General features: G+C 42.4%; 1 protein-coding gene across 1 annotated transcript; it reads right to left on the bottom strand.

Annotated features, from left to right (window-relative positions):
• Positions 1-6,083: 6,083 nt before the first annotated feature.
• CREBL2 (cAMP responsive element binding protein like 2) lies at positions 6,084-17,330 on the bottom strand. Its single transcript, XM_063153973.1, has 4 exons — positions 17,195-17,330; positions 10,134-10,331; positions 8,608-8,755; positions 6,084-7,899 (listed from the first exon to the last, which is right to left on the bottom strand). Coding segments are annotated over exons 1-4 (363 nt in total). The 5' UTR covers positions 17,210-17,330; the 3' UTR covers positions 6,084-7,897.
• Positions 17,331-17,926: the final 596 nt, after the last annotated feature.

Raw genomic sequence — 17,926 nt, 5'->3', positions numbered from 1 at the left:
GGTAAAAACAAAAGAGCAAGAAAAAAGCTTTCTCACTGCTTCCATGATTTTAGGACAGGTGAGGGACAGGTGGACAGGCAGGTTAAGGACAAATGGGTTTGGTAGCACCAATGCCAGGTACCTCCTGGTTTGCCAAGGCCCCAGAGGTGCCAGAGACAGAAGGCAGATCATGAATTATCTAAGCAAGAAATGGAAAATTCTGTAGGATTTGCCTGATCAATATAGACACAAAACAAACAGAATAAACTCCACAAACACATCTCAAGCCCATCTACAAAGGGGAGGTTCTGGGAGAAAGCACTCCTGGGTCTCTTGCCCATCCATTCCTTAATTTTAAATGTTTTCTGTGTACGAACATGATACAGTGCCAACCATTAGGCTTTTTTTTTCCATTAAGCAGACACATGTTAAGTAGAAATTCCATCACTACTGTTTATACTTGGTATTAAGTGGCTTGCCCTTGGGAATTCCTATTACAAATTGTCCAATTATGTCCCTTCCTTTTTATTTCAGCAGCAAGTTGGATTTTCAGTTAAGTATACTTTAAAAATTTCCAGTGAGAAGCAGAAACTCACTTCACTTGTTCCTATTTTTCCACCAGCCTCACGGAGGTGACACCAAAATGGCTATCACCAATAATTGGACTTAAGGGTTTCCATATGCCCACTTAAGAATCCCCAGAGTTTTTTCAGTCTCCTCAACTCAACCCATTTAAATTCAGATTTAACTGACATTGATTTAGGAGTTGGTTTTCCAAGGTGCTGAAAACACGCCATCAATTGCAGCTGAAATTCTGAGTGCTCAGCCCTTCTCAATATCAGATTCTTCCTGTTTAAAAGAACAAAAAGCAGATCTGAAGTTTATTAAGGCCAGACCCATATGCTCAAAGGAAGGGTTATTAACTCCTTAAGTGATTCTGTAAGTTAGTATGTCTTTATTAGTTGGCTCTTTTCAACTTAGCAAGTGTTGTGGAATAGGCCATTATAAATTACAGAAGCTTTATTTGAACTGGCTTCTAGTAAAACAAAACACACCTACAGGAAGATTGTTGTATAAATGTCACCTCCTGATGAGCAGTCTGGACTAAACCACAGATTTTTTTTCTACACTACTGCTAACACACACAAGGTCTTTAATTTGTTTCATGAAAATGGTCCCTGGATAATATTCAGAAGTGACAAAGATGGCAGTAATTCTTTTGTGTGCAGCATCTCAACCATTTTACACCAGCTTTCCTAATTTGCAGGGGAATAGAAAAAGAAATATTATACCACTAAATAATTAGATTTGTTCTTGTCTCATGCCTGGGCAGACACAAGCTTTTTCTCTGCATGCACCAGTAAGAGACACTTTTGGGGAAGCGGGACTGATCAAGGACTTGAATTTTTTTGAAGCCATGTAGAATTAGGCAGCAGAGGGCACATACGGATGGATGTAATTACCCACCTATTTCCAAAGGCACTCCAGCTCTTCTCTTCAGCCCTGGAGATTTACCATCTCCACTTCTACACACACTCCACAAAGTCCCTCCCCATATTGATCCAAACACAGGAGGGAAAATGATGAAGAAATATCCAGAGTTAGCAAGATTTCAGATTAGCCACCAGCTAGCTGTAAATGCAGTAGTAGGAGTAGCCCTGATTGCATTAACTCGATGCTAGGAGCTCATCTGCCCTCTCTGGCTTTTTGCAAACTCTAAAACAGCTCTTGCCACATTATTGACTTGGTCTTTCACACTCACTCAGGGCATCTTTGTCACAATCTTCATTCTTGGCCTTGTAGGGGCTTTTTTTCTGTAAGAGGGATGCTGAGGATGTGGCCATCACCACAGCAGCATCTTCAAAGATCACATCCTGCACATGTAACATGTTTACTGCCAGAAGAAATTCCTAACCAGGTAACGAATCACTGGAGACTGGTCTTCAGGGGAAATATTTAATGAAAAGCAACTCAAGTTCCATTTTTCTTTGAAGGGCAGAAGAGGAGTTTGAAGGGAGCCAGGCTTCCAAATGCCACCTTATCCAGGAGAAACAACTGCTGCCAAGCACTGGCCCCCACACTTGGATCTTTCTTGTAGCCTGAGAAACATTACCAGCTAAGCTTTCCCTGTCCCTTGCTACAGTAAAATTGTGTCCTCAAAGGCTCTCAGTGCTCCTTGGAAGGCTCCTGACATCAGAAACAAAACTGGAGTGCACCAGTGTTGATACTCTAGTCTTACAACCCCCGTGTAGATCTTCCAACCAAGCATGGCAGAAAAATGGCACACAGGGAAGAAATCAGCACTTAGAAACATCCTTGTCAATCCCTGCACTTCTCTCTATCCCTTATAATTAACTTGAAATTGATATTTTATAAAATTCTCACTGATATCCAAAAATAGTTATATGCTAACAAAAGATGGGGGGAAAGAAGTTTTAGAGTAATAAAAAAAATAATTTTAAGAGGTGATATTTAAATTTACAGCTGGTGGTAGTATTTCTGACAGATCAATGCTAAGCTGTATTAGTAATAAACACATTTGGTTTTTTTAAATGTCCTGATTCATGCAAAGGAGATGATTGAGAAAAAAATGCAAGGTGAATGCAAGCAATCACAAGAGGCCATTCATTATTCTGCCTCCAATTTTTTATGAATACATTCACAGAACTGCAACTGTGCTCATTCCACAAGTAGCTCAGGGCAGAGGGATTAAATCAGACAACCTTTATAATTGTTCTCCAGCTGTCAGTCAGCCTTTTTTATCTGCCAGCATGTGTAGACAATATAATTTCCATTAAAAATGCCACTCATTTAGTGGCATTGGACTGAAATGAGGACATTAAGTGGATAATGAAAAAAAAAAATAGGAAAAAAAATGATTGCGTAAATCCAAAAAGCTGAAAGAGTTAATTGGTTAATTGGCTGTTTCTCAAACAACATTGGCTCCACTGTTGGAGGTAAGCAAGGCAAAATACCAGTAATTAAAAAGCTAATTACTATTTTATTTCAGAAAGTGAGGAACCCTAAGATTAAAGTAATGAGAAATGCAGCTTGCTGAAGTGAGAATAGTAACACTGTTGTCATCAAGAGTTCCCTGCAGAACCATCACCTTGGGAAGGTTTGCACACAGACTTGTCACAAGAGTAATTAGCTAATTAGAAAGCTATAAAATACCTCCTTCCCCTTTCATTATCTGAGATCCCAGATATGATTCCAGATTAAAATGGAAAATTAACACTATTACTGTACTTACTTTGATGACACCTTTTCTGGGCTATGTTCATGGGCCAAAATGTTTTAAATTAATCCCTCCCTTAACTCCACGTGCTGTTTCAGATATTTCAACCTATATCTGGAAGGCCATGATAGATCTACACACAAAAATCTGCACATTCCAAAAATCAGCATCAGTTGAATTTTAGTCCACTGATGTGCTATTTAGTGTGGGACACCTCAGGTTTCACTGTGGATTAGAAAATTATGTTTTATCATACAAATTCACAATGGAGTCGTGTAAGAAATTAATTTATTGACATAATTTTTGGAGAAATTAATGCTCAGTGACACAAAGAGCAGGAACTGACAAACTGGTATTCTGCCCAGCTTACCTCCAACAGGGATTTCTACACCAGCCCATCCATCCTCTGTCACCCCTGCTGTAACTCTTGAGCCCAATGAGGAGGACTGTGGTTCTTATTTCAGCTTTTCCTCTGCTTTCTCTGCATTTTGAGACTTGTCTCAAACATTTATTTCTTATATAAACAGTAATTTTATAGGTGGTTACAGAGATTACAATTTCTTGGAAAGCAGCAACTGGAGCTATGATCCCAAACCTTCTCCAGCTCTTCAGGAAAAACTAGATTCATTACTGATGTAGGTTAGTCTTCAACCTAAAATGCAAATGGAAAGAAAAGGAAAAACAATCAGACACAGGCATCTCAAAGTTGGCCAGATTTCAGCTTTCAAGAAAGAGAGAAGCTTTTTGAAATTTGTCTACTACATTAAAATAAACCCCTGATATAAGTTAAGATAGTATTTGAAAAGCACTTGATACTGATTCTTTGACAAACACTTATTATCAGATTGTGAAAGCAGACTGTGATTACTTTCTTTTTTTCTTTTTTACACATAATTACAAAATGTTCTCAGTCAAGTGATGAGTCAATTAAATGTACCCCCTTCACTGCAGGATTCTGTGCATGCAGTATATATAGAGGAACAAAAAGGCAAGACCTGCTGGACATTTTTCTTATGAAGCTGCCACTATCTGGTCCATCCTTGCTTTACACTCCCCAGAAGGATTAGTGCAGTGCTTAGTCCATCATCATCCACTGAATTCAGTTTTACTAATTTAACCCTAACAGGAGTTCTGGGGTTGGTGTAAACACCAAATAGGACAGACAGCATATTTTAAGACTGTGGACAGTTTCCAAGAGATACCCACCTTTAGCTTGCCGAATGAGTCTGGCTGAAGATTAGATTTCCATGGTAAGTGGGAAAATGAGGCATTTCCAGGCTCATTTCCTTTCTTCAGTGCTTGTCAGAGAGAACCAGCTGTGCTTACTCACTGGAGGAGAAACATGTGAAAGGCTCTACCCAGCCTACACACAGAGAGGGTAAGACTATACCACCCTACAATATTTAGGGAACTAGATGAGATTCCTGACCAGAGGACTTGCCTGTATCACTCCTAGGAGCCACCCCAACAAGGATGAAGAGTATGAGCATTAGAGCAGCAAACAAGCATGAACCACAAACACTTGCTGGCTTTCAAGGGGAACTGCTAGACTTCAAGTTTCAAAATAAAGGACTCCCAGAAACCCAGCTAAGGCCTAAAAATGTATAACACAGCATGACCTGCTACATGATGGAAGCCACGGAACTTGAATGAATGATTGCTGCTGGGAATGCTACATTTGATAATGGACTACAGCATCTAGTGCAGATGGAAAAGTTGCAGTTAGAGCTGTAACTATGAGTGACAGATTTTTGCTTGCAGACAATCAAGGATGATGGAGGCAGTAACAGACCTCCTGTCCATCTGCATGAAGCACAAGTGGTGCCCATGTTTCTGCCCCATCAGAACATGGGCACCACTATTCATGCCACAGAGTTGGGGCCAGGCTTGCCAAACACAGCCTTGTAATGTCAAGTGCTGACTAAGCCAAGAAGCAGGAGCCACCATGACAAGGAACAGAAGAAACTGCTGCTCACCACAATGAGAAATTCCCACTCTCCATTTCCTCCACAAAAGAAACCTTTCTACTGAAAGGCTTCCTGTTTGGTCTCACAGCATGTGAAACAAAGAGGGAAGAAAACAAGCAGGGTGTTTCTGGCAAGATCAGAGCTGGGTTTGTCACGTTACTGAGTGATGGGCAGAGCTGCTCTGGTCACACATCACGACTGCTCTGCCATGTTTTCTACATCCCTAATTCTGAAAGACACTTAAACATCTGCATAACATTTGAAATATGTGTCTAATTACAAGACATGGTTTACGTCTGAAAGTGGACTGTGTAACACTAATTCTAACCCAAAATAATCCATTTCCAGTATGATCATGTTATAAAGTCCAACCACAAGGTTGGCAGACTATAGTTCTGAACATTTGACCTGGGCTTTTTCTTCCCCCAGAAAATCCAGGAAAGTGAACAGGTAAGGATTCAAATTCAACAAAATCCCCAAACTTAGGGCTTGGTTTTACCACTATTTTTCAGGACAAACTGCAGCACAGATCTTCAGATATAGAGGGTGGATGATGAGGATGGGTGGGCAGGACAGGACATGGACAACACAATATGAACTCTCACATCCTCCCCATCTCTACTTCAGTGAGACTCAACCTCTCTTAATAGTCTTGTGTGTCTGTGCAACATTTTTAGCAATTGCTGGGTGCCTGGTTGCAGGGTCTAAAGAATAAACCTAAAACCATGCATTAAGGTTCAAGATATAGGTGCTTAGAATGCAATTCTGAAAACAATTGTGCTGTACACTGAAATATGGTACTTGATTATCTTCAGTGTTTTCACCCCATCCTGAACTGACACAATGCTAAACAGACCCAATTAGTTCAATAAAAAAAAGGCAACACTCAGTCTAGCAAAGTCGTTCATTATAATATTTATTCTATGAAACAATGCTGAAAATAGAAGATTAAAAAATGTTCCATGCATTTCATAAAATACAGAGAAAGACACTGTCATAAACAAAATAGAATAAGCAAGCCAAACACCCTCTGAAAACCCCAGGAGCTCCACTCTCCACATTGCATCATGAGAATACAAAAAGCATATCCAGGAGAAAGAGCACTCTGAGGAAAGTGGCAGGTTATCTCTCAGTAACTGGGATGAGTACGTCTTGGTCATTAACCCACAAGAGTTTTGCCACCACCTTTCTTACTACAAAACCAAACTGATTCCACTTGCTTTCCTTGCTACCAGTTCCTGGCAATGTCTTTGGCTGGGAAACCAGGACAGCATAGCAGAATTCACATTAAGCTGCTGTCCAGAGAGGTACTAGGGCCCAAAATGTAGGCAGCTATGGAAAGGTATCAGGGCACAGCGGGTGAGAGGGAATGGCAGCTGCTCCCCTGCTGGAAGCAGGCTGCAGGGACATGCCTTGACTGTCTTCCCAGGAGCACTGTGTGTGGAAAATGCACCTGCTGGAAGAAGGATGGGCAGAAGTGATGCCCTAGGGTGACTTCATGATGCTTGGAGCCCCAGCTGTCTGTTCTGTTTATGCTGGATATTAAGTTCTGCACCTTTAAGACTGGTTCTGAGAGCAAAGGGCAGGAGAAGAAGAGCACAGCTTGTTTGCAGAAACTGCACTTGCTCCTCTGCATTGTCTCTCACAGACTGTGCTGTCTGCAGCATGGACAGCAGGACAGAGCTCTCCTTTGCCTTTAGTCAGCTTTTTTAGCTAGCCGAGGCAGAGAAGTTCACCACACTGTGGCATTTCTTTTTCTTGGAACTCATTGGCCCTGCTCTGGACTGAAAACCCAGAAAAACATCAGGAGCTCATGTCTGTAGCCCACCAGGGCCTGGGATGCAGCATTTTCCAGTGCAGGAGGAGAGACTGAGCAAGCCTACCACACCCCATGAAAAGGATTTTCTGAATTTGCCATCTCTTCAGAACAGGGAGAGGTTTGTTTAATATTATTCATTTTTTATGCTTGTGAATACTTTGCTTGTTAAACAAACAGACTTTTTCCACTTTTCTGCAAGGAAATCTTGGGGGGAGGGTTTCCTTGAATCTGCTTTCTAAAGGGATCCATTTGGAAGTTTCCTCCCAAATTTGCCCTAAACCAGGACAAGCAGGAAATGTATCTAGTATCTCTTTAAGAATCCCAGTCACACAAAAGACATGCTGCATTAAAGATGGATGACAAGAGCAACACCTGCATTTAGGTTACAAACGACATTGCTATCAATCTTACTGAAACATTTTGATCCAGCTCCTTCTCCTCAACCTACAATAGTGGGTTTGGCTTTAGCAAAGCTGTTACAAGATCCTTCTCTTGATTTTCTTTTACAGAACCTCCCACATTCCCACAACAGTTAACAACCACATAACCACCAAACACAAAGCCAGCCTAATTCTGGGCTCTGACATAAAAGCAGCCTCACTCTTGTGCTGGGAACACCTCAAAGCTGCCATAGCTGTATTTGGGGAGGGCAGGGTAGAGAAAGGAAGAACAAGGCTCCACTTACACCAACATCTGCTGCTCCAAAAACCCCACCCACAAAGCCTTAGGAGCACCATAATCAAAGAATTTCATGTGGGGAGGAGCAAAGAGAAGAGAACAGACTGGGATCCTTCCCCCTGCACCTGGGGATGCAGCCACTCTTCAGAACAGCATTCTTCCTCCTGCCAGCTCCCAAGCCAACTCTGCTGCAGCATGGAAGGTTCTGCATCAGCCTCCTGAGAATGAAGCACAGGGAGAGAAGATTGTTATGGTTGGAAGAGCGGTTTTCATGTCGATCATGAAAAACATAAAGCTAGAAACTCCTGTTTTTTAAAAAAATTCAGTGAAGTGTAATTTAGCCGGTAGCACAAACTATTAAAAAATTAGAAGTAAGATCTAGAATTGCCCATGCTATACCTTAATTCTCTCCCTTTGTATATATATATATCAGGAATATATCTTCTCACTTTCCAATTCCCAGAAGAAACCTATTCCATTCCCTGCACAAGCACAAAGGAGTCAGAAGGAAGACTCCACAGAAAATCCCACGTCCAGCATTTCTCTCTTGGAGTGCTTGCAGCTAGAATAATGTTTTCTTGTAAAGTTTTTAAAGTTCAATTATGTTTAATGTGCTCCATTTAGCTTGCATTAAAAAAAAAAAACAGAATATGCTGTAAGAAATTAAGGTCTTCACAGGTCTCCACAGGCTTTGGTGAAACACAGAGAGTCTTTCAAAATAATTGCCCAGCTTCCTCTATAGTGGAATTTCTGTGTTGTCCATGTAAACATTACACAGAGTCTTTGTACCACCCACTAAGCTCTTTGTTTCAATCAACTATTTCTTCCCAAAAGCACATCCTTATGTTTCTTCCTACACCACAGCCACCCTCCTACACCACAAAAGATATAACAAAACAGGAATTAATCACAGGCTGGATACTTACAGGGATTGCTGCTGTTTGCCTCTGTCTTCGCAGCCTTGGCAAGTTTGGTTGAGTTCTGCTGTGCTTTGCCTTGCTCCTCTCCAGTTAGCAGGGCTTTTATTTCCGAGGGGATTTTCCCTTGGTCCATGGCCATGCACCACTGCTTGTACTGAAATATGCAAACACATTAGGCCTTAGCAAAGTGCCAGGATCACATTAGCAGACAAACCAGGGCTGGAATCTTTACCTTCCTGTCCATTCATGGAAGGTCTGAACGTACTGAGCTGAAGCCTCTTACGAAACTGCAGAGCCCTAATGAGCTGAGCACGTGGCCAAGGCTGCATACCTGGCCTCAGCAAAGCCTCTTTCAGTCAATAAACTGCTGCTCAGAGGCAGCCCCAGACAGAATGCTGTAATTATTAAACAACATGGAACACTCTGTGCAATTTCTCGCTGCTGGCATGCGAGAATACCGTTCCAGTTCATGGCCTATTAAAAACAAATATTTCACATGACTCTGGGGCTCTTGGACTACTGAGAGGTCCTTTCCAACTGCACAAGGCACAGTGGAAGCACATGAGCCTTATTCCTACTTCCCTCATCTTAAATCCTTCATTGCCAAACCCTGAAGCACATCAAAAAACTGTGGAGAGTTGGCTGGCTTTTCACCTGATCCTAAACCTGCTGACTTGTAGTGATTAGCCCTGCCCATTCAAACAAACCTAAAGTCAGGTCAATGCAGCATTCTCAGCGTTGGTGATGTTTCAATGACACCACTGTGTTGTCACTATAGGACCTGAAAGAACACAAGCACACACCGCAGTTCTCAGGGTGAAGAAAAAAAAAGTTTATTTTCTGACTCCAACATTTATAGTTTTCCGAGAGTGACAGTGGATTGGAGGGTGACAGTGCCACCTCTCCAATGACACTGGACAGACCAACAGTCCATCAACTTTCTCCTCCTCCATAAAGGAATGCAAAACAATGAGTTACTTACAGAAAGTGTGTGAGAAAGTTCTCTACAAGAATGTCGGCATCAGAAGGCTTATAAAATGTTAAAAAAACAGGGCAACACTGTGTCTGTATTTCCAGATGAAACATTCTCTTTGGTTAATGCTGCTCATTTGGCCAAGACCCCAATTTTACACATCCTGGAACCACCTACAAAGAGAGCATGTTGCAAGAATCCTCCTCACCAGCAGAGAAGCAATGGCACTCTGTGGATATACGCTTGCCCTTTGATATTTCAACACCTCTTCTCACAATCTACCTCTGTCAAAGGTGTTTCAAAAGCAGACATTTCAAAGCCAACACACTCAAGTATAACGGCACTTCCTTTGCTTGCTTCCAGTTCAGAACCAGCAGATAACTTGTGACATGAGTTTGTATTCTACACACCAAAGCAGGCAAACAGCTGGATGCATCTGATGTTTTGATACCTCCTGGCCAGCCAAATGCCACTGTCAGTCACTGTGGTCCCGAGAACAAGTGTTCATGACACAGGTCCCAGACAATACTGAGGGTTAGGTTAAATGATAGTTCCTTACCATTTCAAGCTCTTCTCTGAGAGCACAGATGGCTCTCTCTCTGCTTGAAACCAGCTCTTCCAGGTACTGGTACCTCAGCTTCTTCCTGGCTCTGCACTCTCTTGCACTCTGACGACTTCTTTCAAGTTTTGCCTTCAAGTCTATTTTGGCTGGTTTACGACCTCGTTTGCCTGGTTTCTTTACCTTGCCTCCAACCACCTGGAAAGGAAGGGCACAGTAAAGATCCTGCTCTGCAAAGGTAGTGCTGGAACCATGAGACAGTAAATATTAGGAGTCTCAAGTACAAAATCTTGCATATCCATCCCGGAGCAACAGAAGAAATAAGAATGCTGAGCTCTGAAGTTTTCAGGACTCTCTCCAGTGGCTCTATTTCTCTCTCATACTGGGGAGCCCAGAACTCAACACACTATTTCAGGTATCTATGAGGGCATCTGGATATTGAGGAGGCATAATCAGCTTGCAGTGAAATTGTTTTCATATCACCAACAGCTGGTGCTCTAGCAGGTCTGGAAATGTAACTCTCCCTTGCAGAAATGTAACTCTAGTTTCTTGCCCCATGGAATGCAGGTTTTGCAATCACCTTCCCCTCTTCTTTGTAGCTCCTTTTTTACAGGTCTGAGAGCTTCTCCTGCTACAAATAAAAATTAAAAAAAAATAAAATAAACCCAGGTTTACTCTGCGTTTCCCCACTCAAATATTTCATTCTTAACATGGGGGCGTGGCACAAGAAAATCTTAAATATGGTCTGCAGATTAGTTCACTGGTCATTGGGCAGTATCACCTAGTAAACATTACATCAGCCACACACTCCAGCTCCCTCTGAAGAGAGAATTTCTCTTTATTTGCATTCTGACCACACTGTTTGACTGGAGGGGGTGTGGAGAAATACACCTAACACACACACCTGCATACAAGAATTTCACTGCTGCCTTAGTATTTCACCATCCTGCACACAGACAGACTTTTTCTAACAGGCAGTGTTTAAAATATCAGAGTTCATAATTTTTAAAAAAGCACTTTTACTGTGAAAAGCTACAAAACAAGTAATTTTTAACATTCAAAGAAGTCACTTGTTCTGCAAACTTAGCAAGCTGCAATAAAAACAATAACATAGTGAGTTGACGTGCCAGAATGAAGAGGGAAAAAAAGGATTATACAATTGAGCCTATTCTTTCTTTGGAAAGTGAGTCAACAATCACATGTCAACATAATCCTACCCTCTCTGTATTGTCCCTCCTGATTTATTCAGGAGTAGCTGCCTACCATAAGCAAATGAAAGAACAGAAAGTACTTAATGGACATCTATATCATGAAACAAACACAATACATTCAGAAGAGCAAAGGGGAAAAAAAAAACTAAGCTCTTTTACACTTGAACTGCTGAATACAGTTTAAATAATTCTTTACTTCATCAAGGTGCTCCCCATAAGATTTTCTAGCTCAAAAAAATGAATGTAGTTCAAAAATAAAAGTAACCAGATGTGGCCAAGGCAGGGGGCAGGAGCTCTAAGGAAGGGAAAGTGACTGTCCCCTTTCAGGCATGGCAAGGTCTGTCCTCTCATGGAAACATTCTCCTGGTTGTGGATGGTGTGATCCACATGCCCAGCTCAGCAGAAGGTGGAACTACACAGAATTTTCCCAGGTGGGGCTGTAGGCACTCACAATTTGCTCTCTATTATTACTTGCACTTGGAAGATTGGTGGATATTACATTATACACACTACAGCCAAAGTACTTCAGTTCTCAAACACTTTTAGCACCTGAGGCTTTTTTCTGTGCTAATGCAATGTATTTCAAAGCAAATCTTTGAATTCAAGAGCTAGATAAGGTCTTGTAGAAACACACTGCAGCTCTCTCAAAAAGCCCTGGCCACTCTGGGTTCTGACCCTCTAGAACTAGAGTGAGCTGCCACTCAAGGCTGGGGCCCCAGCACACTCCTGTGTGAACAAAAAGTACACATCACCCTGAAAAGGCAGCAATTACAAGCAATTTAATCAAATCCTGCATTCTTGTCAGTTTTTCCTCACCAATATTTAGAAGCTCCTGCTGTAACTTTAAGCAACCCAGCTGAGGGAAAAAAGGCCTGAGAAATCCTTTGCCCCCATACAGCATTCCCATATCTCCCTGGCTTCTAGTCCTGTTTACCTGCTCAGTTTCTGTGCTGATGTGACAGAAAGAAGACAAAGCAGAAGTGATAGTTGATGCTGAACATGGCAACAGACCAAGCAAACATTTTTTGTCCCTTTGTATTCCTCTGCAGTTTATAAAAAGATGTGATCTATTAGCATTCAGCAGTTGAGATTTGGGGTTTTTTCAGGGAGTCATAAGCAATCAAGACTCAGTACAACATAAATCATAAAAAATTTCATAGAAATATTAATAAAGGTATGCAATAGTTAGAGATCTGACCAAGCTCCCATTTCAGTTCACTCAGAAAACAGAAGAACATAACTCTTTTCTCAGGCACATGGTGTGGTTCTTGGGGTGTCCTGCACAGGGCAGGAGTTGGACACGATGATCCCAATTGGTCCCTTCCAACTCAGCCTATTCTGTGACTCCACAATTTCCTCTTAATACCCTCCTTAGCCCATAACCTCATTCTTGCCTCCCATCAGTGCTCAGGCACAAAGTTATTTGACCTGGAATTGGAAATAGCTGCAATTACTTGACCTGATATAGAAAATTCCTCTGACTTCTGGGTTTTTTTATTAGAAGCCTGCAGCAGATCTCTCCGAAAGCAGAGGGGTCCTCCACAGGAAGGAGGTGCACCTATAATAGACTACACTGTATCAGCTCCTCACTCACAACCCTGAGGAGCTGAGCCCCTCAGATAGAAGACCAGGGTAGAGTTGGCCTCATCATGAGATTTGCAAGTTTGAATCAATTTAGCAGATTAAAGCAACAGTAGCCCAGGCAATGCCGATCACACTGACCAGGCCAGCATCTCCCAGAAGCTCTGAGTTTATTTACCAATGAACAAGCAGCTCCATCAACCAGTACTTGAGATCCATCTCAGGCAGACTCTGCATTGCATTTGCAGCTGAAGGTAAAGGTCTGCAGAACTTAATGCAGCATGAAACTGGTGATCATCTACACAATTTATATAAAACTATAAAAATTATTTGTTAGAAATAAAACCTAAGTGCTGTGTTACATAGAGGGAATCTATTCCCACTTGCAAACATTTTTACAAAATCAGAAAGTAAATGAAGCCAGTCACAAGTCTCCTAACAAAGATGAAGTTTTCTGATCTTCCAATTCAAAGCATACCACTCACAGTAGCAGTACAAAACCCAGCTAGAGAGCATGCTTGTTATTCCTCCATTTCATGACATTTTATATGCCCAACACAATTCTTTTACTTTCACTGGCAGACAAACTGCATCCAATAATGATCCAAAAATGTAAGATACTATTTAGTGAGCAAACACAATCTAAGTCTGAAGCAGATGTGTCAACAGAAATTAATCCTGAAACTCTCACCATACAAAGTGCTTCATGTCTTAAGAATGCCATGTTCAGCACAGAGGCATCAAGAATACTGTCTGTCTTTGCTGCAAGGTCTGTTTTAAAAAAGCATGAGCTAGGGATAAATAAAGTTTTCACAGAGTGTTATGCAGGCACCCAGATGGGTAAGTGCTAAAGTTCAGGGCAGCAGTCACTCAGATGCCACCTTGCCACAGGTGACAGCCCTGCTCTTCCCCAAGGAAGGACTTACAGCCTCACACAGGAATTGTGTCCACCACTGGGCCCTACACATCCTCTCAGTTCTCATGAACAGAAACCAGGCACTTTTCTAAACATGTCTCTGTTAGAACTTGGGCTCAAGGAGGGTCAGCTAACTCTACCATGTGTATCCTCCCAGCCCACTGTAACAATGAAATAAAACTGTTTAGAGACTTTAATCTTCTGCATTTTTATGGCTCCTTGCAAATATGAGATGTGTCATCTGAGCAATGCTGAGCAGGAGCTTTTTCAAACATGTAATGATTTGAAATTGCTCCTATCAAACTATAACCAAAGCTGTTAAGGTTTTGTATTTCCAAGCAAGCAGTAATGAGAATGCTTTATGTTTAATTGTAATAAATGGATAGTGGGATGTTAGTTCTCAAGAATGTTGAATGTATGTTATAAGGATGAAAGAAGTTTTGCTAAGACCTGTGTGGAAATCAGCCCAGCTCCTTGGGTGCAGCCCTTTGCTGAGAGCCTTCCCCTGCTGGAATAGCATGTGTTCCCTTGGAAAGGAAAGCTGCATGAACACCAGAGCAAGAAATCAACACTTGCTGGATCCACAAATATATTATATAATATATTTTCTGTGCAAGACAAGAATATTTGTAATAAAAGACAGCAACCCCAACCTTTTTTGGTGTTGGTCTGGTTTTTGTTTGCTTGGTTTTAACTTCACTGGAATAACAAAATTGACATTACAAACTTTCGTTTCTCATTTCTGGACATAAACTGAACAGTTAATTACTAAAATAACTATTTTCAGTGTCCCCTACAAAAAACTCTGTAATTAATACAAAGGATTGCAGTTAGCTGTATAAAACTGTATTTTAATGTTGACCAACAAGTTACCAACTTCTTACCCTAGTCCCTACTCTCTGCTTCCCAATGCATATAACAAATACATAATATGTTATATGTAGCCTTGTAAAATAATCAAGAAATTTCACCTATAAAGGCTGAAGCCACCACAACACAGCCTCTCCTTTTTCCTCTGTCCAAAGACTTCAGAGATGCACAACTGATGTTTTAACATGAATTAACTGCAAGTAACAGCTCCATCACTAAATTCTTTCCCTTCCACACCCAATAGCTCAAATCACAGCGAGAAGTGAGGCCAGTACCTGAACAACCCTTAGGTTAAAAGCAGTTCTATAGAAGGAGGTCATTTTTTGGGTGGGGGTTCTTTGGGATTGTTTGTTTGGGGTTTTGTTTGGGGTTTTTTTTGTTGTTTGAGGGGTTTGGGGGTTTTTTGTTTGGTTGGTTTTGGGGGTTTTTTGTGTGTGTGTGAATATTTTAAGAACATCCTTCTGAAATGAAACATGAAATTCTTCTAGATGTTAAGATGTTCTAGATGTTAAGATATTCTACCTCTCCCTTTATTTCTTGCTATTTCCTTCCAATTTTGAGGAATGTGTTGACAAGAACCATTCTTCTAATGTCCTCTTAAATCAGACAAGAAGCTAAATTAAAATGCACTATGAATAAGGGAAAACTCTGCAGCCTGCAAGCTCAGTTCTAAATTCTTTGTGTCAATTAGATGGAAGAAACACTGAACTTGGCTGCAGGGAGTTATAGAATGGTCACTACACTACCAACACAATTTAGTTGGTTGAGTTTTTGCAGGGAAAGTCCTTTCACAGGCCAACCCCCTCAGCAAGGAGGAAAGCATGACTCAGTGGAATTTTTAGGAGATTTCAAGGACATGCTGACTCCAGTGTAATCACAGTGGCCATAAAATGAGTAATGAATAAATAAATAGTGCTTGCCTCATCCTGACACAGCAACCTGCAATGGGAAGAGCCCTCCTAAGGGAAATGGCATCTCTTGAATGGAGTCACCAACACCTCAAGGTGACCTGCAGCCTCATGAATGATAAAAACTGTACTTGGGAGTGAAGATAGCAAGAAGAGTGAATATTCCACTCTGTTGTTTTTTCTTATTCAACTCAACATCAATTTTAAAAAAAAGAAAAAGACCAAAGATTCAACTTACTGACTGGGTAAATAGATTTATTTTATTTAGTAAATGTGTCAAAAAATGTTTCAGGGGAAAAAAAAATGCATACTATCATGACTCCACATGACATAATGGCAGACCAAAAATTATTTTTGATTGAAAATTTGGAAGTTGGGTAATAAAAAGAGCCTAATTCAGAGAAGAACATAAAAAGAAATAAAAATCAGATAATGTTCATGAACTATATACACCTCCAGAACTAAATCTTCTGGATCTTCTAAACTACTGCCCAAATTACACAAACACTCATGCAGTTCCCAGAGTTGTGAGACATCAGTGATGCAGATTTCCCCCAACCTCCTTCACAGCTTTCAGGTAAGGCCTTAATAAAATAAAATAGCATACATGTTAAAACAGCAGATCACCACAAACCTTTCAGAGCCTTGCAACCCATTCTGTGGATTGTGGATTACCAAATTACTGATCACTTCCAAATTTCTTTATTCCTTAAGAAATCGTGTCAAGCATTTTTTCTTGCTTTGAATTAAAGCAGATCTTCATAGGCTGTGTAATTTTGTTCCAGTAAAATCCCCGTGGATAAGGCTTAACCAGCACTGCAGGGAGCTGAAACACCCAGCCTCAGCTGGATCTGGGCTGCAGTGAGCAGGCACGGCTGCTGTCCCCACAGGCCCTGCTTTAGGAACACTCTAAGCAGGAGGGTGGAGGGAGATCTGTTCCTTGGGCACCTCCTCATGTTCATCTTCACTCAGCTGGAACCCCACACCTTCAGGGATGCCACTGTGCTGCTCTCATGAAATTCTTCCAATGCTAGAAGAATCCAGGTTCCAGCACCCAGTATGAGGCTGCAACCCACGCTGCTGCCCTCGACCTCACCATTTGTGCTCACCATTTGGGACACTTTAAGCAGGACGGTGGAGGAAGATCCATTCCTTGGGCACCTCCTCATGTTCATCTTCACTCAGCTGGCACCCCACACCTTCAGGGATGCCACTGTGCTGCTCTCATGAAATTCTTCTAATGCTGGAAGACTCCAAGCTCCAGCACCCAGTACAAGGCTGCAGCCCACGCTGCTGCCCTCGTACCTCACCATTTGTGCTATTTATAATCAATCCAGGCTGCTGCTGGGAGCATGAGGCTCTGCACCACGCCACACTGCTGGTACCCAGCCTTTGTCCATGCCTGGAGGTTTAAGGAATCGCCAGAAGCAGCATCGAAGCGCTGCAAGCAAGAACTAAGCCGGCAACCCTTCCTTGCTATCAGCTGCGGGAAGCAGAGCTGGCCAAGAGCGGATTTCAGAAGGGTCCCTGCACCAAGAGCCTCACCGGCTGCCCCCAGCTCCAGCAGGTCCTTACCTTGCTGTCATCCATGTGTGCCGCCAGCCCCGATCCGCCTCGCCGCAGCCCCTGCTCGAGGAGCAGACGGAGCCGCCCGCCCGCAGGCCCGGCAGACACCGGCGCTCACAGAGCCTCAGGGCCGCCCGCGGCCGCCGCCATCGCCCGCTGCCATCTTTGTTTACAGATCAGCGGAGAGGTCGCGCCGGCAGAGCGGTGCACGCTGGGAATTATAGTCTTGTTCGGCCCCCGTCGCTATTGGCCGCCGCCCTGGCGGGGACAGAATAAACTACAACTCCCAGCAGGCCCAGCAAAGGAGTGGCGCGCTGATTTGTCCTCGCCTCCCCGAGCGAGCGAACTACATTTCCCAGGAGGCTCCGCGCGCTCCCCCGCCTCACCCCGCAACAACTGAATTTGTTGTTTTTTTGGTGTTTGTTTGTTTGTTTGTTTGTTTGTTTGTTTGTGTTTTCTCTATCGCTCGCACCATTCCACGGCTGTTCTGCTGCAGCCGCAATGGCTCCGGAAAGATGACCAGGGGCTGGTGGGGTCAGGGCTGCCGGCTCCCACCCTAGCACGGGCTAGATGCAAAAAACCCAAACCCATAACACAACAAATTTAAGTTTTCTGCTGGTTTTTGCCTTGCTTTGCCCTAAGAGTTCTTGAAGACAGAGCCGAATTTTCCAGGCCACCTGGACACTACTGAGCCTGTAATTCCTGGAGAATACCCAGTTCCCCCCATTTCCATGTGGGCGC

This window comes from Melospiza melodia, chromosome 4, assembly GCF_035770615.1.
Source record: "Melospiza melodia melodia isolate bMelMel2 chromosome 4, bMelMel2.pri, whole genome shotgun sequence".
In the NCBI taxonomy this organism is placed as follows: Eukaryota; Metazoa; Chordata; class Aves; order Passeriformes; family Passerellidae; genus Melospiza; species Melospiza melodia.
The sequence above is the reverse complement of the archived record's forward strand: the minus strand, read 5'-3'. Positions and strand labels throughout refer to the sequence as shown.

Bases quoted from the DNA above. Each gene is read 5' to 3' on its own strand.
- CREBL2 (XM_063153973.1), bottom strand. The intron at 8,756-10,133 runs GTAAGGAACTAT...TGCATATTTCAG, and splicing joins TCAGAGAAGAGCTTGAAATG to TACAAGCAGTGGTGCATGGC.